The sequence below is a fragment of the Desmodus rotundus genome, chromosome 5, assembly GCF_022682495.2.
Source record: "Desmodus rotundus isolate HL8 chromosome 5, HLdesRot8A.1, whole genome shotgun sequence".
In the NCBI taxonomy this organism is placed as follows: Eukaryota; Metazoa; Chordata; class Mammalia; order Chiroptera; family Phyllostomidae; genus Desmodus; species Desmodus rotundus.
Genome location: NC_071391.1, coordinates 84,501,163 through 84,523,511, shown reverse-complemented (window position 1 = coordinate 84,523,511; position 22,349 = coordinate 84,501,163). Strand labels below are relative to the sequence as shown.

At 40.4% G+C, this 22,349-nt stretch overlaps 1 protein-coding gene and 1 pseudogene across 8 annotated transcripts in view; one reads left to right on the top strand and one right to left on the bottom strand.

Annotated features, from left to right (window-relative positions):
* Window positions 1–22,349, top strand: part of USP28 (ubiquitin specific peptidase 28) — a 76,020-nt gene that overhangs the window by 34,901 nt on the left and 18,770 nt on the right. For 3 of the 8 annotated variants that reach the window (XM_053924328.1, XM_053924327.1, XM_053924326.1), the window contains exons 9-16: window positions 93–172; window positions 1,606–1,754; window positions 3,481–3,608; window positions 8,049–8,144; window positions 11,568–11,747; window positions 18,262–18,476; window positions 19,197–19,267; window positions 20,615–20,843. In XM_053924328.1, coding sequence (XP_053780303.1) covers window positions 93–172; window positions 1,606–1,754; window positions 3,481–3,608; window positions 8,049–8,144; window positions 11,568–11,747; window positions 18,262–18,476; window positions 19,197–19,267; window positions 20,615–20,843 — 1,148 coding nt within the window. Of the gene's footprint in view, window positions 1–92; window positions 173–195; window positions 983–1,605; window positions 1,755–3,480; window positions 3,609–8,048; window positions 8,145–11,567; window positions 11,748–18,261; window positions 18,477–19,196; window positions 19,379–20,614; window positions 20,844–22,349 lie in introns of those variants that run through there. The other 5 variants (XM_053924329.1, XM_024570804.3, XR_008426857.1 and 2 more) reach the window with 4 other exon arrangements.
* Window positions 15,432–17,164, bottom strand: LOC112314284 (pleckstrin homology domain-containing family M member 1 pseudogene; annotated as a pseudogene).

Genomic DNA, 22,349 nt, shown 5'->3' with positions numbered 1-22,349 from the left:
ACATGTCCTGTTTTTGCCTTTGAATGATGGTTAGGTTTAGTGTAGTGCTTATCTAATTCAGATGATACCAAGTTGTCTCCTTTTTTTAAAAGCAGCAACCCCAGGAACAAATCTGAAAATCCAATGGTACAGCTATTCTACGGTACTTTCCTCACTGAAGGGGTTCGTGAAGGTAAATTCTCTGCTCTAAACGTTAATGCTAGTCCTGTGACCAAATCTGTATTACTGTGTCCATTTGGGAAGGCAGTGTAATGAAAAGGCTTGAGAATCTGACAAATGCAGGTCTGAATGTTGGCTCTGCCTCTTAGTATCTGTGTTAATTGTGGACAGAGTATGCGAGCTCCTGGATCCTTGATCTCTTCACCTATAAGATGGGCCCGATCATTATCTCAGAGTTGTTATATTACATTGTGTAACATTTACATTGCTCACATCTAGTATTAATTTTAGACACACAGTGATGTAACTCAATTTTCTCTGTTGGTTTTTCCAATGTAATATCTAATCTGAAAAGGTTTTATTGTGTTAGACTGCCAAAATGTTTCTCTACTAAAGAAGCCACATGTTGGACACATGATGTTTTTTTGTTTTCCAACTGTAGAGAATTTTGAACACACACATATGGATAGACTAGTATAAAAGCCTCCATTAATTCAGCAGCTGTCAGCCCATGGCCAGTCATTCCCCATGTAACCCCTTTCTACTCTTACCCTTCTGATATTCTTTTTAAAACAATCACTGTCATTCCAAAGAAAATAGCGCTTCTTACATCAAATATCTAGTCATTGTTCAAATTGTTAATTGGTTGTGTAATTATATATGGAGGGAGAGTATGAGTGTTTATTTTTACAGTTTCTTTTTTCTTTTTTTTAATCCTCACCCGAGGACATTTTTTCATTGCTTTTAGAGAGAGAGAAAGAGAGAAACATTGATCAGTTGCTTGCCATATGCGCTCAGACCAGGGATCAAACCCTCAACCTAGGTATGTGCCTTGACTAGGTATCGAACCCTCAACCTTTTGGTGTATGGAACGACGCTCCAACCAACTGAGCCACACTGGCCAGGGTACAGTTTTATTTAATTAGGATCCAAATGTGGTTCATTTATGATTGGTTGATATGTTTTTTAAGTATCTTTTCAAAGTCTGTAGACTCTCCCTCCTCTGTCAGTCTTTTTTCCTTGAATTTTTTTTTAAAAGAAATTAGGTTGTTTGTTCTCTAGTATTTGTATCTCCCACGTTCTGAAATTCTGATGCTTGCACACCTGTGATATAGTTTAACATGTTCTCTACTCCTCTTTTCATAAATTAGTAGTTGGATCTAGGGACTGGATTCAGGTAAGGCTTTTTTAGGCAAGCCAAATTTACAGGTGGTGGGGTAGTCTTGATCTGGAGGCATTTAATATCTGGTTGCCTTTCTTTTTGCAACGTTAGCTGTTGTTAATGATCAGTGCCTGGATTCACTGGTTCATACAGGTTGCACTTCACATCAGTTCTCAGGATGTTGCTGAATTAAGAAGATAATGTCCCTGTGGTACCAGAAAAAAGGCTTTAGATAGTGTTATGGTAGGGATGTCTTTTAAAAAGTAATCTGTTTCTTTGTCTAGGAAAGCCCTTCTGTAACAATGAGACCTTCGGCCAGTATCCCCTTCAGGTAAATGGTTATCGCAACTTAGACGAATGTTTGGAAGGGGCCATGGTGGAGGGTGACATTGAGCTGCTTCCTTCCGATCATTCAGTGAAGTATGGACAAGAGGTGAGTTGCTTATTTTTGTTTGGTTTGCCAATGACAAAGCCAGTTAACTAGGAGTGAGTGTTTTGGCCAATCGTTTTCCCATCACTTGTCAAATAACTTTACACTTAACAGAACTTGAACTAGTCTGAAGTCTGTCATGAGTTGATATGAGTTAGTGAGTCTTACTATTTGACAAATAAATTCTTTACCAAAAGTATGAATTTGGAATTTGAGTTAATCATATAAAGGTTGTATGCTGCTTCTGATGTTTCAAGTATGATCAAGTTTCTCTCTTTCTGTTGAAGCCTACCTGTACCTGAGTAGGGAGAACCCACTGCCTCCATATTTTCGGAGGGTAAAAGTACAGTGATTAACTCCTATGGTATGCCATTTAGAATATTTTCCCTATTATAGTATTTACTGTTTTCAATTGTAACTTCTGCCTTTGCTTTAAAATTTCTTTTTTAAATTTTGTACTCATTTATTTTTGTGGGTTGGAAAAAAAGAGGGACATTAAAGGGAGAACAGGAGTAATTAATATCTCAAAATTCCCGCTGGATCAAGAATGAGTGAGTTGCACTTGCAGCATTACTGTCAACACCACACTGCTTGGATTATTCTCTGTTCATCATACATTTTGAGACAAAATTGCAGCTTATATGATGAGTCCAACTCAATAATTACTATTAGGAGAAAGAAAAGATTTCTTGAATTAAAGTAGGGAGCCTAACATGTACTAATTCCTGATCAGCAGAGCTGAGTGGAGCTGATGAATGTGCTTACAAAACAGGGAATGTTTACTAGCTACTCAGCCCTCTGCAGACCTTTATTCAAGGGTGGGAACTCTTTAAATAGATAAATATATATGAAATCATTATGCTTGTTTAGGTTTACCCCTGAGGTAGTCACACAGGCCATCTGAGTTCACCTCTCGCCGACAAGGGTATGTGAAGGGAACGTAGCTATCTGTACCTTTGGCTGAGGGGACATTTTAAAGCTGTTCATAAAGACCTCTGGCATACAGGTGAATTGAACAGAAATGCCTTTCCTGGTTTAGCTGCTCCTCCTCCATGAAAAGTGACAGTTGAGATCTTTTTATAAGTCAGGGCTTTCTTTTCTTGAAATTTAGAGTAACATTGTAGGTTCATTGGTTGGGGTCCCTTAGAAGAAGGCTGCAAATTGTTGGAATTGAGAAGTTTTCTCAGAAACTTGAGAACTCATAATCCTGAGGCTATTTCAGGTTTCCTTTTTAGACATAAAGAGGATTCAAATTATGGCTAATAAATAACTATAAATAAATAGTTCATAATATATGTACACATATTAGTCTTTTTAGCCGATTCATAGAGACAGTTGTCTCCTTACTTAAATGCTACTTAGATCATAATTTCTAATTCTTTGGTTAGACCAGCCATTTTCTTCAGGTTTTCAATTTCTTTTGAGTACCGATGGCTTAATGAATGAGTTATAGGTGCTTGGTGCAGTTCACATATTTAAGGGTGGGTATTTCTGAGGATGATAGTGGAGATGGACTGTAGAGGAATGTTCAACCATATTCCCACTGAGGGTATGATTCTGAGTGGTCATTTCCTTTAGGATATGAGATTGAACAAAAGCTCTAGTATGAGTTTGCTTTGAATATAAATTCTATACCAAAAGAACAAATTTGATTAGGGGTATTTTAAATCTGGCTGTTGCCATTTCCTAAAAATAACTTCTTTCTCCCACATTTCCACTCCTGACATAGTGTTGGTTTACAAAACTACCTCCAGTGTTGACCTTTGAACTCTCAAGATTTGAGTTCAATCAGTCCCTTGGTCAGCCAGAGAAAATTCACAATAAACTGGAATTTCCTCGGATCATTTACATGGACAGGTGAGTGCTACTGGTAGATTGTCGTCGTCGTCTTTTTTTATTCCCCCAAATTTCAGCAGGCTTTTATTTAGAAATTGACAAAGTGATTTTTTAAAGGATTTTATTTATTTATTTATTTAGTTTTTTAAAAAATATATTTTATTGATTATGCTATTATAGTTGTCCCATTTTCCCCCCTTTATGCCCCTCTGCCTTGTACATACCCACCCACCTGCATTCCCCCCTTTAGTTCATGTCCATAGGTCATATATATGTTCTTTGGCTTCTGCATTTCCTATAGTGTTCTCAACCTCCCCCTGTCTATTTTCTACCTACCATTTATGCTACTTATTCTCTATACCTTTCCCCCTCTCTCCCTCTCCCACTCCCCTGTTGATAACCCTCCATGTGATCTCCATTTCTGTGGTTCTGTTCCTGCTCTAGCTGTTGGCTTAGTTTGCTTTTGTTTTTGTTTGAGGTGTGGTTGTTAATAACTGTGAGTTTGCTGTCATTTTTACTGTTCATATTTTTTATGTTCTTTTTCTTGGATAAATCCCTTTGACATTTCATAGAATAAGGGCTTGGTGATGATGAACTCCTTTAACTTGACCTTGTCTGGGAAGCCCTTTATCTGCCCTTCCATTCTAAATGATAGCTTTGCTGCATGGAGTCATCTAGGATGTATGTCCTTGCCTTTCATGACTTGGAATACTTCTTGCCAGCCCCTTCTTGCCTGTAAGGTCTCTTTTGAGAAATCAGCTGATAGGCTTATGGGAACTCCTTTGTAGGTAACTCTCTCCTTTTCTCTTGCTGCTTCTAAGATTCTCTCCTTCTGTGTAATCTTGGCTAATGTAATGATGATGTGCCTCAGTGTGTTCCTCCTTGGGTCCAGCTTCTTTGGGACTCTGAGCGTCCTGGACTTTCTGGAAGTCTATTTCCTTTGCCAGATTGGAGAAGTTCTGCGACATTATTTGTTCAAATAAGTTTTCAATTTCTTGTTCTTCCTCTTCTGGCACCCCTATGATTTGGATGTTGGAACGTTTAAAGATGTCCTGGAGGTTCCTAAGCCTCTCCTCATTTTTTTTGAATTCTTGTTTCTTCATTCTGTTCTGGTTGGATGTTTCTTTCTTCCTTGTGGTCTACACTGTTGATTTGAGTTCCAGTTTCCTTCCCATCCCAATTGGTTCCCTGTACATTTTCCTTTATTTCACTTAGCATAGCCTTCATTTTTTCATCTAATTTGCAACCACATTCAACCAATTCTATGAGCATCCTGATTAACAGTGTTTTGGACTCTGCAGCTGATAGGTTGGCTATCTCCTTGTCGCTTAGTTGTATTTTTTCTGAAGCTTTGATCAGTTCTTTCATTTGGGCCTTTTTTTTTTTTTTTTTGTCTTGGTATGCCTATTACATAAAGGGGAGGAGCCTTGAGTATTCACCAGGGCAGGGTGACTCTGGCTGCTGTGTTGTGAGGCTGTATGTAGGGGAGAGGTCTGATAGGGAGCAATGGCACCTGCTCCACTCTCTGCCAGTTTTCAGTCATTGCCTCTGCTACCCACACTCAAATTGGGCCCTTCTGGTGCTGATTCGTGGGTGGGTGGGTTCGTGGAGGTTCTAGGACCCTGTGGGTCTCTCCAAGGAACTCTCCTGTGAGGCTGGGAGTTTTTCCTGCTGCTGCCTCAACCCCCACAGGTGTTTTCAATCAGAGGTTTGAGGCTTTGTGTCCTGGAGCTGGAACCCTGGGTTACGGGTCTGTCTAGCTCCCCAATTGTTCCTCCCGGTTTATCTGCACGTGAATGTAGGACTGACCAGTCTGCAATCCACTGCCTCCCTGGGTCTGTCAGCTGCAGCCTTGCTTGCCCCAGTCCTCCACCCACCACCTTGCTGCTAGTCCTCTCTACCCAGCTGCCCATCTCCACCTCTCCTACCAGTCTGGATGAATGTTTCTTCTTTAACTCCTTGGTTGTTGGACTTCCATACAGTTTGATATTCTGTCAGTTCTGGTTGTTTTTTGTTTTGAAATTTGTTGTCCTTCTTTTGCTTGTGTGAGGAGGCATAGTGTGTCTTACCTGTGCCTCCATATTGGCCAGAAGTCTGTCTTTTTGATATATTGCAGCAGAAGTGAGCCCATAGTAAGTATATTGTGCATATGAATCATTTTTTAAAATCCTTAAACAAGGATACGTTTTTTTTAATTGATTTTAGAGAGAGAGGAAGGGAGAGAGAAAAAGAAACATCGATGAGAGAGAGAAATATTGGTTGGTTACTTCCCATATGTGTCCTGATAGGGGATGGAACCTGCAAGTTAGGTGTATGCCCTGACTGGGAATCGAACCTGAGACCTTTTTGGTGTATGGAATGATGTTCCAACCAACTGAGCCACCAGGCTAGGACAAGTGTTTGCGTATCTGAGAAGCTCTCAGGATGGTGCTAATGATGCTTCTGATCTCTGTACCACAATTTGAGGAGCTAAGTTTTAGGTGAAGCCCTGCAAATTTGAGGGTGAAGAACAAACAGTATGTGGAGTACCTACAGTGTATTTCTTTCTAGTCTGGTTTATTGATGTATAGTTCCCATATGAAAAAAGTTACCATTTTTAGGTATACAGCCTATGAGTTTTGACAAATGTATGTAGCCAAGTAACTACCATCGCTGTCTAGATATAGAACGTTTCCATCACCCCAAAGGTGATGTGTGCCCCTTTGCAGTCAATCACTTTGCTCCACCACTCGTTTTCTGGCCCTTTAGTTATGCATTTCTGGGATGTTATAATTAAGAACATTAATATTTAATATATCCCTCGGTGTGGCTGTCTTCTTTCATTTATGATTATGATTTTGAGATTCATCCATGTTGTTGCCTGTATCAGTAATTTGTTCCTTAGCATTACTGAGTAGCGTTCCATTCCATGGAGGTTCCACAGGTTTTTTTCCATTCACCAGTTGGTACATTTCAGATGTATCCACTTTTAGGCTATAATGAGTAAAGTTGCTGTAAATATTCACATAGAAGTCTTGGCATGGGTTTTAGTGTTTCTGGGTACAATACCCAGGAGTGAGATTGCTGGGTTGTATGAAAAGTATATGTTTATAAGAAACTCCCAAACTGTTTTCTAAAGTGGCCATATAATTTTACATTTCTGCCAGGAGTGTATGAGAGCTCCATTTGTTCTAAATTCTCACCAATATGTGGAATTATCAGTCTTTTTAGTGTTAGCCATTATAGTGGGTTTGTAGGACTGTCTTATTTTTTATTTATATTTCCCTGATAACTAATGATGTTAAGCATCTTTTTATGTATATAATTAATGGTCATTTGTATATTTTATTTGGGGAAGTGTCTGTTCAAATAGTTTGTCCACTTCTTTATCTGGATTTCTTGTATTCCTATTGAGTTTTAAGAGTTTTAAAAAATACATATTTTAGATACAAATTCAAATGTACCCTGTATGCTTGTCTCTTCTATTTTTTTCCAGTGTTATTAGAAGAGCAGGAATTTGAATTTTGATGACATCTAATATACCAGCTTTTCTTTTATAGTTTGTGCTTTTTATCTTCTCACTAAGAAATCTTTGCCAAACCAAGGTCACAAAGATTTTCTTCTATTTTTTTCTAGATATTGAGTAATTTTAAATCTTAGATTCGTGTCTGTGACCCTTTCAGAGTTTATATTCATATCTAGTGGGAGGTGGAGGGTTTTCTTTCTTTTCCAGGAGAGGGAAAGATGGCACGTGGCTGTCCAGTTATTCTTGCACCATTTGTGGAGAAGACTGTCCTGTCCCCCTGTTGAATTACTTCAGGACTTTTTGTCAAAATTAATTCAACTTATATTTGTGGGTCTGTTTCTGGAGTCTCTATTTTGTCTGTGATCTAATCTTATGTTAGTGCCACATTGTCTTGATTACTGTGGTTTTATTAAAAATCTTGACCTCAGTGTAAGTTCGCCAAGTTTGTTTTCCTTTTTTCAAAATTGCTTCGGTTACCCTGGTCCTTTGCATTTCTGTATAAAAGTTAGAATCAGCTTGTCAATTTCTACCTAATAGCAGTTGGGATTTTGATTGGATTGCATTGAATCTGTAGATTAGTTTGGAGAAATTGATTTAATAAGTTTTAGTCCTTTAATCCATGTGTGTAGTAGGATAGCTCCATTTATTTAATTCTTTGTGAATTTCTCTCACCACTTGTTTCGTAATTTTTATTGTACAGTTATTGCACATATCTAATTGTTTATCCCTAAATTCATGTTTAATTTTATTGTAATCGATTTTTTTTTAACCTCATTGGCTCCAGGCTGTGCCTCCAGGGAAAAGCTTTCAGTTTTCACCTTTAAGTATGATGTTAACTGTGTTTTCATAGATGCCCTTTGTCTAATTGAGGGAGTTTCCTTGTATCCTAGTTTGCTGAGACTTAGTGTTATTAATGTTTTTAAATATAAATTGTGTTTTGGGGCTTATTTTTTTAGGTACATGTACAGAAACAAAGAGCTTGTTCGAAGTAAGAGAGAGTGTATTCGGAAGTTGAAGGAGGAAGTAAAAGTCCTACAGCAAAAACTGGAGAGGTGAGTCAAAAGGACAACTGTGCGTAGAGGTATAGGAGCGGAACATGAAATTCCGATAGCTTGCTGATAAAATTAATTCAGAGTTTAAGTCTTAGCTAGTGTATTTTATAAAGTAAGAAAGTTTTTTTCTAAGTGTGTAGCAGTCTTCAAGTAGTCCCAGGGACTTAGGTGACGCTGAGCCAGTGTACTGCCAATAACTTCTGATTTCACAGCCCTTCACCTTTGCTGCCCACATTGCCATCTTTTTCACAAGCATGAGGGAGGTAATTGTCACAGTACTTCTCTCCCTTTGTCTTGGGAAAGCAGTTTCTGAAGTGTCTGGGAAAGGTAAAAAAACAACAACAAAAAAACCCAGTGCTGTTCTACCTAGAGCAGTGCTAACTGATTAAAAGGGCTAATATTTCTGATACATACCAAGCATTTGTCTTACAGAGCAGTCAGTCCCTTTGTTTGTTTATTTTACACTGTTTATGGGAATCACCCCTATGATTTCCTAAGGGAGAAGTCAGTGTAATCTTCTCGTCAAGACAGAGCCTGCTGATTTAGCATTTAGGAAGGAATCCCATACACTGTCAGTGTTTTTTTTCCCCTTTATCTGCTTAACAATTTTGCTGCTACCACCACCGCCCCACTTCTACCCACTTCATTGCTCGGTCATTAATTTCTCTGAAAGGCAGCGCTTTGCATACCAGTCCATGATAGACCTAGCACCTGTAGTCCCCTCTGCTCCTAGCTCGCTCGCTCTCTCACTTAGGGAGAAGTTACCCAAAACATACTGTGATGGACCATCTATTTGTCTTAGTGTTTAAGCTGAGGATTGATTCCTCAAATTCTGTCCTGGATATGATTTACAGGACTCCCCTTGCAATAATATTTCACTTTTAATGTTTTAATGATACTTTGTAAGACTGGAAAGTTTTCATTGTTTTTATAGAACCAAATAAACCTAATGTATTATAGCTCAAAATACTCAGTTTACCAGTAACCAACAAGACATTAAGGTTTATTTAGATTTTTAAAAAGTGTGTCAGAGCATTTTCTGTAGTATGATACTGCTCTTTTATAAATAAAGTGACTTTTTAAATTTCAGATAATTTAACTTGGGTAATTTTTTTTAAAAAGTGCTTGTTTACATGTGACATACTCCTGGGAAAATATGCAAGACACTGTTCATGAATACCATTAGGTAGTGGGACTGAGATGGAGGTGGGTGACTTTTATGGTTTCTTTTACACTATTTTGTATTTGAATTTTCTTCCTAGGTGGTTGTATTACTTTTATCATTAAAAAACAAGTTCACCATTTCTTCTTTAAGATACCTTGATATAATATTAAAAATAAGCCCTGGCTGGTGTGGTTCAGTGAATCGAATTTTGGTCTGCAAACTAAAGGGTTGCTGGTTCGATTCCCAGTCAGGGCACAAGCCTGGATTGTGGGCCAGGTCCCCAGTAGGGGGGTGTGCAAGAGGCAGCCACATATTAATGTTTCTCTTTCTTTTTCTCCCTCCCTTCCCCTCTCTAAAAATAAATAAATAAAGTCTTTTTAAAAAATTAAATTAAATAAAAAATAAGATTTTTTTAACATACAGTATAGATAATCTTTTTCAAAACCACTTTTGCTCCAATTTTACTAAATTAATGCAGGTGCTGCATTGTATGAAGTAGTTGGTCTGATGGAATTCAATAAAAGAACAGGAAAATAATGTCATAAAATTGAAGATAAGTTTTTTAAAAATTTTATTTATTTTTTAAGAGCGGGGAAGGGAGGGAGAAAGAGAGGGAGAAAAACCATCAATGTGCGGTTACCTCTTGTGTGCTGCCTACTGGGGATGTAGCCTGCAACCTAGGTGTGTGCCCTGACTAGGAATCAAACCAATGACCCTTTGGTTCACAGGTCAGCACTCAACCACTGAGCCACACCAACCAGGGCTGAAGAGAAGTTTCTTAGAGAAAAATTTTTCCTGAAATTTTATGAGTATCATATTAAAATACAGCAAACTGGCAAAGAATTACAGATATAAAATGATGGCTTAAAATCCTGTGGCAGATTATTAATGTTGCATTGCTAGTAAGAAAATGTTTCCTTTGGTCCAGGCCAGTAGTGTATTAATTGATTCAGCAAACACATTATTGGATAGATGAGAAGTTTAGTTTGTATACTGTAGGAGTTCAGAGACAAAAGATATTCTTTCCAGCATTGGAAGGATGACATATTGGGAAAGATTTCATGGAGAAAGTAGATCTTGAAAGAAAGAATTTAGATAAGCTGATAATAGCAGAAATTAAGGCAAGGAAATATATCTAAGGAATAGAACAGTTCTTTAAGGTTCCTTTAGCTTTACATTTTCAACATCCTTTTTTAATGAAACTTGTAACTCTGCAGTACCAGATCCATAGCAGTAATCATTCTGTTTCTCCTTTATTAGTGAAGACTTGTGTTTGCTACATACCCTCTAACATGTGGTTACTTTGAGTCGCACTGTACTTATTTTCCACTGGTGTTTTCATTTTGTAGTGTCCTTTTTGATACAGAAACAGGCAATTTTCCTTCTTCCTAGTTCTATAGGTATTTCTTTTTTTCACTTTATTCAGAGAAGAAAAATGTGAAGTGACTCTATGTAAGTAGAATCTCAGAATTACAGAGTTTACTTGTACCAGTTACAAGTGGTACAACTTAATTATTGTATCATTTAAACTCTGTCTACTCCAGTGAACTGTAGAATTCATTAAAGTAAATTTCTTTACTGAGTTTAACATGTGCTAATAATGGCAGGATATTGGGTATTGTTAAAATTTGTTAGCTATTTTGGTTACACACTTCAGATATTTATGATTTACTAATCCCAAAGAAATCTTGAATAGCTCATGCCTGGTCTGTGCTGTCGAGTGTGTGAATAACAGGGAACTGAGGGCTCTGCAAAAGACAGAATTGCCAGTTTTCTCAAACTTTGACCTTTATCAATGCCCACCTCCCTTTCTAGCTTTCTTTCCTTTTTGTTCCTAATAATTGCAAAGTGGTTGATGTAAACGACAGCAAAGAAAAACCCTTGGGTACTAGTTCACCAGGGTTACTTTCAGATTTGAGTACTGGTAATATTTCTATTTTCCTTTAAGAAACAGCATTTACTTTTAGGATCAGAGCCTAAATGTGATATGATAGCAAGAGAAAGAATAACTGGCATGACTTTGATTAGGAGCCCTTTTGAAATGTTTTCTGCCAGGTATAAAAATTTAGGTTAAGAATTTTTACTTTTGTAGTTAACTTTTTTTGCCCTATAGATTTTTTGAGTAACATACTAAATATTGTGTAGGCTTTAGCAATAGCCTTTCCATTGACTCTTGACACCATAACAGATCTTTTCTCAGCAAGCCTCAAAATATAAGACAGACACGTCCAGTAGAGACCATTGTCTTTGCCTCTTAGGTACGTAAAGTATGGCTCAGGCCCAGCTCGGTTCCCGCTCCCAGACATGCTGAAATATGTGATTGAATTTGCTGGTACAAAACCGTGCTCAAAGGGCTCTACGTCTCAAAGTGACACAAGCATGACATCACCACTTTCTCCCGTGCACTGCCCAGCCTCTGACCTGGCATCCAAGGAAAGGTAATGAATTTCCTTAATAATATATACACGTTTTTTGTGTTTAATTTGAACTGTGCGCCATCTTTCCAGCTGATTAACACTCACCCCGTATGAGCTCAAGGTCTGTGAGAGTTTTGTCTTCAAAGGAACGGTTTTGCCAACTGTCACTTGGGAGAATGTTCAAATTCCCACCAGGGCGCTCACCTTGCCCACAGGATGGTTGGGGTTCAGATGCTCCCTCAACTGTCTGGAATGGCGTTCCTGCTGGAATGAGAGGAGACCTCAGCTCTTGCTCTTCTAAACGTCTTACCCTACTGAAAGTCTGCATGACTAAATAAACCTCAAGGAAAGGGATGCCTATTCACAAATAGAAAATTAGAACATGAAAAGAACTGGCTAGCAATTGAAGACGACAGCCTAGAGGGGCTTATCCAGGGGAAAAGCAGGGAAGCCAAGTTGTGTGAGCCCTCTGATTCTGCTCTGGCTGAGGCACAGGCGGCAACCCCCATAGCCTGGAGCAACCACTACTAGATTTGATGTGTGTGTCCTTATTTAAAAATCAAACAAACATCATATGGTATTTGTCCCTCACCGCCTGGCTTATTTCACTTAGCATAATGCTCTCCAGTTCCATCCATGCTGTTGCAAAGGGTATAAGCTCCTTCTTTCTCTCTGCTGCGTAGAATGCCATTGTGAGAATGTACCATAGTTTTTTGATCCACTCATTTGCTGATGGGCACTTAGGTTGCTTCCAGTACTTGGCTATTGTAAATTGTGCTGCTATGAACATTGAGGTGTATAGGTTCTTTTGGATTGGTGTTTCAGGGCTCTTAGTGTATAATCCCAGCAGTGGAATTGCTGGGTCAAAGGGCAGTTCCATTTTAAGTTTTCTGAGGAAATTCCATACTGTTTTCTACAGTGGCTGTACCAGTCTGCATTCCCACCAACAGTGCACTAGGGTTCCCTTTTCTCCGCATCCTCTCCAACATTTGTTTGTTGATTTGTTTATGTTGGCCACTCTGAGTGGTGTGAGATAGTACCTCATTGTGGCTTTAATTTGTATCTCTCTGATGGCTAGTGATGCTGAGCATCTTTTCGTGTGTCTCTGGATCTCACCTTTAACTGGAACATAATCAACAGAAGAAAAAAGCAAACAAAATATAACCGGAGACATTGAAGTTAAGAACAATCTAACAATACCAGAGGGGACGGGGGAAGGGACAGTGGGGAGAAGGGTTTTCAGGAACTACTATGAAGGACAGATAGACAAAACCAAGGGGGAGGGTGGAAGCAGGGGAGGGAGGTGGGTTTGGCTGGGGTGGGGTAGAGAGGTGGGGAGAAAATGCAGACAAATGTAACTGAACAACAATAAAATAATTAAAAAATAAATAAATAAATAAGACATTAATTGAGAACAATCAATGTTATACCCTGTAGAATAGCCAACATACTCAAAATATCTAAATCAAAAAGTTATTGCTGGAAATGAAAAAAATAAAACAAATAAAAAACACTAGAACCTATTTAAAAGGTTAGATTTTTTTAAGGAAGAGCATCTTGCCCTGGCCAGGAGGCTCATTTGGTTGGAGGGTCATCCCATACACCAGAAGGTCACAGATTTGATTCCAGGTCGGGGCATATACCTAGGTGCGAGTTTGATCCCCAGTTGGGGTGCGTACAGGAGGCAGTTGAGTGATGTTTCTCTTTCACATTAATGTTTTTCTCGCTCTCCCTTCATCTCTCTCTGAAATCAACAAACATATGCTCAGGTAGGGATTAAAAAAAAAGAAAGATCAAGTCTTAATTGCAAAATCATTAAATCAACAGCAACACTTCCTTCATTACATTGCAAAGCACTTCTCAGAGCCAGGGCCCCACATTGCAAATAGTTTCTTGCATAATATGACATTTAAAAAACATTGTGGCCAGTACTGAGGTTCACATCAGCTTTCCCTTGGAGATGAGGAGTAAAAGTTAGCTCATCTGAAAGCATCAGCAGCTTTTGGTGGTGGGAAGAGGGCCAGCTCTAATGCTACTAATCTCTGAGAGGGCCAGGGTGGGTGGACTGAAGTAAGTGCCTCCAGGGCCTCACTCCTACTGCCTCCTAGAGCACCTTCTGGAATATAGAATATACTCACAGGCCTGAGGAAAGCAGGGTCAGGCTCAGGCTCAGGCTGCACTGCCCACCCCAGGCTGGGCTCCTGCCTACTCGGGGATCTGGGGTAATTTGGGCTGTGTTCGTGGTGGAGCGTTAATGCCACTGTTGGGGGGGGGGTAGGATGGGGATAAGGAGCTATCCTGGATTTTCTTTCATACTACACATCAAATCTGTCAGCATATGCTGTTGGCATATCCAGAATCTTCCACCTCTCACCACCTTCACCACCTCATGGGTTCAGCCCACAGACATCCCTGGCCTGGGTTATGGCAGTTGCCCCCCTCTAGTCCTTCAGCGTAAGAGCCAGAATGACTCCCTCATTTAAGATATGTCAGATCATGTCCCTCTACCTGAAACCCTGCAATGGCTGCTATTTCCCTCAAACCAAAATTCAGTGTCCCTTATGTAGCCCACAGGCTCTCCATCACTGTGACCTCGTCTCTTACTGCCTCCTCTCCACTCCTGTCTTCCAGCTATTCTGGTCTCTGCTATTTCTTGGATGCTTCAAGGATGTTCCTATAGCAGGGTCTTTGCCTTTGGTGTTCCTGCTTGAACCACAGACCTTGCCTTATGCCTCCCTCCCTCCCTCCCTTTACATTTCCTCAAATGTCTCCTGATTTGTGGGGCTCCCTTGGCCATCCTGTATGAAACAGTATACCCTTACCTTAGCACTCCCTAAGTTATTGTTATCCATAGCAATTACGGTCACCTGCCTATAACCGAGTGTTTACTTGTCAATATTCTTCCTTCCCATCTCTCCACTACAATATAAATCCCATGAAGAGGGATTTGGCTTTGTTTTCTGCTGTGTCCCTAGAACCGAGAGCAGTGCCTGGGACATCACAGGCGCTCAGTAAATATTTGCAGAGTGAGTCAATGAGTGAGTACGTGATGTGCCACATACTGCCCAACGCTCCCTGCTCCCCAGGGGTCTGCCACCAACTAGGAGATCCAAAGGACATACAATTCTCTCTCTCCCAGCCTGGACCCAACAAAGGACACCTTCTCCACCATGGTTACAACCATCACGTAGGCTGACAGAAAAACCCAAACCTAACCAGGACCCAGGAACCTGGCCAGAATTCTCTGCTGGGTCACTGCAAACAGAAAATGAGGGAAAGAGACCGACTCTAGGGCACACTTTTTTGTTTGTTTGAAAGTGGAAACTCATGTATGAGAATTACAGAAAAATTCAGTTATGGTTATTTAACCCCTTTTGAATTTCAGGGTGGTGGGGAGGGGTCAAGCGGGCTTCATTGGAAACGGCATACGGAGGACACTAAACAAGCAGCTGGTAAATAACCCATTTGAGACCGAGGCCTTGGGAAGGAGCACTGGAAACTCCCAGGCCTTCAAGAGGCAGGGCTTGCACTGGCTACAGACAGAACCAAGAGTTCTGTACAACAAGATATATAGGGTAGTTTTGGGGAATCAGTGTTTTTGTACTCTGTAGGCAATTTGGGGCATTGCTTTTTATTAATATTATATGAGAAAATATATAGTACTTTTCCTGCAATGCTTTCTTGAATTACTTAGCAAGGGTACTCCTTATTACATTCTGGTATGAGGGTTTTTCTTGTGAGAAGACATCACCCAATTGGTAATAGAAAAGATGACTTCAGAACTGCTCTCTGAAAGGCAGCGCCCCAGCAGTGAGGCCACCTGCAAGTCTGCAGGCACCTGCCCATCTCCCTACGGTGCACCACTCTGAAGTTCTGACGTTCGTGCGCTGCAGTTGCCTTGCTTTTCCTGCTTCCTGCAGAAGACACACAACTTTGTCTAAGGCCTCCATGGAGGAGCTTTTACGGTCCTGAGAAAAATGCCTAATAGACCAGGCCTGGACTCTGGAGTCCCTCTAGAAGAAGCTACAGAGATCTGAAGGACTCTCTGGGGCTTGGCTGTTCCTGCAGAGGCCAGTAGAGGTCATCTTCTGAGATCCAGTTCTTGATTTTTGAACTAGTGGGTGAGGAAACCACGAGGCTCAGTCCAGCTCCATCATCCACCAAAGGCTTCTGCTGGCCACTCCCTTGGCTGACTGCTCTCATGGGATTAGAATGCTGGTCTGAAGTGCTCCCCAAAGTGACAGCTTTGGCAGTGCCCCGATGCTGGCAAGCCCACAGTGTCAGGTGCCTTGGAAGGTGGCTCCTGCTTGTGGGCACCCATCTCGAGTCCCAGAGACTGTGGGGCAGGGAGGGGCTTTGCAGGCACATCAAATTGCAGGTGCGTGCTGATGTGGAGGCAGAGGCTGTGGAGGGAGAGTGAGGCCTGCAGTGTGGGAATCTTGGTTCTCGGCTCAATCTGTTGGTTGGCACAGAGTTTACCTGGGCATCGCTGAACTCTGACAATGCCACCTGCAGAGATGGGTCTGAGTCATGAGCATTTGCTGTCCCCAGGTCTGAGTTGTACAATGTGGGCTCCTCAGAATGATCTGGACTCTTGGACCCATTCTCTGAAGTAGGGAGCTCTCAGAGATTAGGCTGCAGGACAGTTGGGATGAACTAGCCGTGTCCAGGCTGAGGGAGGAGGCAGTGAGCTTCCTATTCCGTCAGGTCTTATGGCCCAAGTGCTGAACTTTGATGTTCTCTGAGCCTGAGGAACGGGAAACAATCCAGATACTCCGTCCACTGTAGTTCTGTACCAGAGGTAGTGACAGGGCTGAGCTCAGAGACTGGGCACAGCCCTGAGAGGGCCAGTGGGGTGAGCATCTGCATGTTGAAGAGGGCAGACTTAGAGGAGAGGTCATGGGATACGGATGCTAGTTCCTGTAGGAAGCTGAAGAGCTCGCCCTCCTCAGCGTCTGGAGAAGGAAGGTGGGCTGGTAGTACTCACACAGGTGGGCCTGCTCCTGGAAGAACAGCTTCAGGTATCACTTTATTGGGCCATTGTTCCTGCTGGCAAAGACCAGGCGCTCCAGTCCTGAGTTTGTTGGGTGACAGCTTTCAAGAGGGGCCAAAAGACAGGCTGAGGCAGAGGTTTCTGGTGGGCACTTCTCTTAACCCCTTCCCCCAGCCTCCATTTGAACATGCTTGGCATCAGGCCCTGGATAAACAGCCTCCAGGGTGCTGCACACACAGTGTGGCAAGTTCATCTTCAGTAGCGATCACTGTGTCCAAGGACATGTACTGCTCCTGCAGCACCTCCATGGATCCTGCTAGCTGCTTCTTGATGACTGACCAGGGTGGTGGCCTGGGGATCCATTCCACTCTCCACCACTGAGAGCATTTCCACTAATACAGCGGCTCCCAAGGAGAGTCACATGACACCTGCTATGGGAGCAAGGGAACCGGCAGCAGCTGCAGGGGTGGGGGGTGGGGGGGGGAATTTGGGTAGGCAATAATCCAGGCCATGGCATCCCCAGAAGCTCCAGCCCCACTCTGCGGCTTCTGGTTCTGACTAAAAAAGGTTAGGTTTTTATGTTTAAAAACTTACCATTTCCCCATATTAATAATTATGTATGCATAGAAGTGCACATCTGGATAGAACACACCCAACATATCTCTTGGGTTTCTTGTAAGTCAAAGCTAAAGGAAGTTTATGTTACTCAGTTTTAATGGGAAACAGAAGCCTAAGTACAATTAGAAACTTTGTTTCTATTCCTGCTGGTTTATGTTGTATAGTTTGTTTGACAATAGTAGTAAATTTTTACTTTACATGCTTTGTTCTCAGTTAGTTTAGGGCAGTGGTGCAATACAGAAGTTAACATTTAGACTTAGAGCTGAGTATTAGAAACTTACCTGAGACTGCTAAGTTTTCCTCGGGTATGTAGCTTGCGCGGTATATACGGGATTATCTGCCTTTAAGTCCGGCCCCCTGTTACTCTCCCACAGTTCTACCTAGTTTGTATTCCTGTGAATCAGATGTTCAGCTGATACTTCATTTTTCTTGCTCTGTATATTTTGTTCCTGTATTCATCTGTCCATCCCACTTTGGTAGGTTGCATCTTGGAAACTCTGCAGTTGATATCTCAGTTCTTCCCTTTTTCAGGTTCTCTCTTCTCCCTTCTTAACAAGAAGGCCTTACAACAATTGGTGAGAGAGCATGAGCCATAGACTCAGGCAGAACTGGGTTTAATACCTCTCCATCGTTTACTAGCTGGATGAACTTGGGTCCAAGTTTCTTAATTTTTCTAAAACTTAGGTTTGTAATTGGTTAATAGAGATAGTATCTCTAGTAATAGTAGGTCATATAAGTCATATAAGCAAGTTGTATTAAATGAGATGTTGCATGTAAAGGAAAGATTTGGCTCAGTATGTGTACAGAGTAGATACCAACTTACAGTTGTACTTTTCCACATAGCAGCTTACTTTACAAAGCATATTAATTTAGGCCAAGTATATTTTGGAAATTATCATATGAGCATGATTTGTCTTCCTTCAGTACAAGTAAAGAAAGCGCTTCTCAGGATGTTGAAAGTACCTTTTCTGAAGATTGTCTACACAAGTCTACAACAGTGATTAAGCCCCTTACATCTTCCCGGTCTCCTATGGAAATGCCTGCACACCCAGCTCCTCGAACAGTCACAGATGAGGAGATAAACTTTGTTAAGACCTGTCTTCAGAGGTGGAGGAGTGAGATTGAACAAGATATACAAGGTTGGCTCTTTTAAAACTTGTCAAACAGCTGCTCTTGGCCTCCTCTCTTTGTTTGACTGTTTGGAAGTTACGTACCTTGGGCACACTTGCTGCATTGCCATATATACTGTGGAATTTGGACACGGGGGATTAACTTCCTTCTTTAGTCCCCTACAGGTGCCCTGTTGGATCACACACCCATTATACAACCATGGAAAGATCTTTCCTGGATTCCCTCCTCCACATTTCTGGGGGTTCTGAGGTGACCTAGACACTTGTGATCACCTTGGGCTACGGTTTTTCTCTATAGTCATAGTCATGGTGCTCAGACTTTTCTCTTCCTCCCCTTACTTTATCTTTTTATCTGGGGAGCTAAAAATAAAGTCAGATTTGCGCCAACTTCTTACTCACAGAAATTTAGCCCTGCCCTGCTCTGCCACCTTCTTTCAGGTCTTGTCTCTGGGACACTTATTTTATACCCAAGTGACCCATTAAGATTTTTTTCTAAGTAGATTGTTTTTTCTTTAAGAAATGTTGGTACCAATGATAAGAGATAATTTTTTCAAATCTTAATGTAATTAAATTAAAAGCCTTCATAACCTAAAGCACTAACTGGTTCATAGAGTGGAGTTAAAATCATCGGAACCCCAGGTGTAGATAAGCAATACTCTCTGTTTAGTTGAAGCCATGATGTGGAATCAAATCATTTTAACTAAGTATTCTGTTTTTTTTTTTTAACAGATTTAAAGAATTGTATTGCAAGTACTACCCAGACTATTGAGCAGATGTACTGTGATCCTCTCCTTTGTCAGGTAGAATGAAATTGAGGGAAAGTAGCCAAGGCATGTTCTAGTGATGCTAATGGTAGATACAAAAAGAAAATTGGATGGTTTTCTTCGAAAGTGGATGGGAACCTCCCTGAGGTATAAGATACAAACTTAGGAAAAAAATTGATAGTGTTCTGTTTTTTTATTTTAGGCTGGAAAAAAAAAAGTGGCATATCTTCTGCAATCAGTAGAAACCAAAATATATTTGTTTTGATTCTGCCATGTGTTGTTTTTTGATATATTAGATGGGTTTGCTCTCAAATATTAATAAAAATTTCTCATACAATGGTAATTTAAGTAGTACAATGGGGAAATGTGAACTAGGGACTAGTTACCTGTCATTTCCAAAGGCCCACAACCCTTTGTTTGCCAGCATGCTTTCAAATCTTTCATTATCTGGTGACTCTAAAAGGGAGGTAGGCAGGGCAGAAATTCTAATTATCCCCATAGAGTTTTAGAATAACAACAGTCTGGGCGTGGAGGGAAGAGAGGTTCCAGTCTGGGGTGACCTCTTAGTGGCTCTCTGTACCTGGTGGGAGGAGAAGACCTCTGTTTCCAGGGTTGCACGGCAGGAGTGCATCATGTCAATCTTAGCTTTTCCTCATTTTCTCTTTTGAGTATATCAAACCTCTCTCCACTAGTAAAAATACGTCAAAGTACTGATGAAATATAAGTTTAACTTGATTCTGTGGCTGACTTTGCTTTTTTCCATCCGTAGTTACTTGACACTTAAGTATTGCTTTATTTTCTGCTTACTGTGACAAGAAATGCTTTTCAAATGTTGAAACAAACAAATATGTAGTTAAAAGGGTCTTCACTTCAGATAGGTGTACAATTCCAAGAAGAAATGTAGGGACTATGTGACTGATTCATAATGAAATATGCTAACTTAAATTTTGGTACCACATAAAATAGGCACAGGACAAGATAGTCACTAAACTTGCTGTAGGTCCCAATGTGATAAGCATTTCTCAATATAAGTGGTGAGGGTGATTCTACTTTTACATAAACTGAGTTTGGGATTGTGGGATAAGTAAGTCTGGGTTATCTTTGGTTTTAGATCTGTAACCATAAGAGTTTAGAGTTGAACGAGGTCTCAGAGGAGGTTACCTAGTTCAGCTGTCTGGTTTTAAAGATTCGGGAACTGAGACATAGTTGGTAGATTCCAAGGCTGTGAATGAGCTAGGTGTTTCGATGTGAGCCCTGTAACCAATACATGTGTAGTTAGTTTTCTTATGTCTGATAGTTGGGAATAAATTTTAATTTTAGTAAACTAACTTTGTCAGATTACTTTGCTTAATCTAACTCAGAAATATGCTTTCTGATTTCCAGGTGCCTTATCACTTGCACGCAGTTCTTGTTCATGAAGGACAAGCAAATGCCGGGCACTACTGGGCCTATGTCTATAATCAACCACGACAAGTCTGGCTCAAGTACAATGACATATCTGTTACCGAATCTTCCTGGGAAGAACTTGAAAGAGATTCCTATGGAGGCCTAAGAAATGTTAGTGCTTACTGTCTGATGTACATTAACGACAAGCTCCCCCACTTCAATGCAGGTAAAAATATGTTAGCAGACACCAAAGATAGGGGAAATATGTACTAATCAGGGAAGGGGAAACAGCTTAAAAATTTTTTTAACCTAGAATTTATTATAAAATAATAATGCATTTTAAAAAATACGAACAGTACAAAAGAGAATAAAGAAGAAAAGTAAGTTTGCTCTCCAGCTTCCATCCTTGAGCCCAACAAGTATCCATTGTTAGGTTCCTTATGTGGTGGTCAAATATGCTCTCTGCAGATACTACATGTATTTATTGACCTCTGTCCCCCTTCCCATGTTCTTCCCCACATGGGATGTTTTTCCATTTTGTTCTGCATCCTTTTCATTAATTGTCTTAGTGACCTATATTTTCATAAATAAAATTGACTCATTCTTTTTAACAACTCCTTAATAATTCCATTGAATGGAAACTGTATATAATTTATTAAACCAACTTTCCATTAATAAAATTTTAAATTGTTTCTAGTTTTTTTTCTCTTTCAGTGACATTTTTGTATACATAGTTTTGTACCCTTTGGAAAATAGCTAAATTTTACAAGTGGATTTGCCTGAATAATATCATACTTCTCATAATACTATTACTAATGTTAAGAGCAGTCATATTTATATTGGTACTGTAGTCTTTACTGCATGCTTTCAATTTTTATTTTTCTAATAATTTATAACTCTAAAAGGGAGGTACGCAGGGTAGAGATTCTTTTTTTTAATATATTTATTGATTATGCTATTACAGTTGTCCCATTCCCCCCCCACTCCACTCCATCCTGCCCACCCCCTCCCTCCCCCATTCCCCCCTATAGTTCATATCCATGGGTCATACTTATAAGTTCTTTGGCTTCTACATTTCCTACACTATTCTTACCCTCCCCCTGTCTATTTTCCACCTATCATCTATGCTACTTATTCTCTGTACCTTTACCCCCCTCTCCCTCTCCCCTATTGACACCCCTCCATATGATCTCCATCTCTATGGTTCTGTTCCTGTTCTAGATGTTTGCCTAGTTTGCTCTTGTTTTTGTTTTAGGTGTGGTCGTTAATAACTGTGAGTTTGCTGTCATTTTTACTGTTCCTATTTTTGATCTTCTTTTTCTTAGGTAACTCCCTTTAACATTTCATATAATAAGGGCTTGGTGATGATGAACTTCTTTAACTTGACCTTATCTGAGAAGCACTTTATCTTCCCTTCCATTCTAAATGATAGCTTTGCTGGATACAGTAATCTTGGATGTAGGTCCTTGCGTTTAATCTTGGGTAATGTAATTATGATGTGCCTTGGTGTGTTCCTCCTTGGGTCCAGCTTCTTTGGGACTCTCTGAGCTTCCTGGACTTCCTGGAAGTCTATTTCCTTTGCCAGATTAGGGAAGTTCTCCTTCATTATTTGTTCAAATAAGTTTTCAATTTTTTGTTCTTCCTCTTCTCCTTCTGGCGCCCCTGTAATTCGGATGTTGGAACGTTTCGAGATGTCCTGGAGGTTCCTATGCCTCTCCTCATTTTTCCGAAT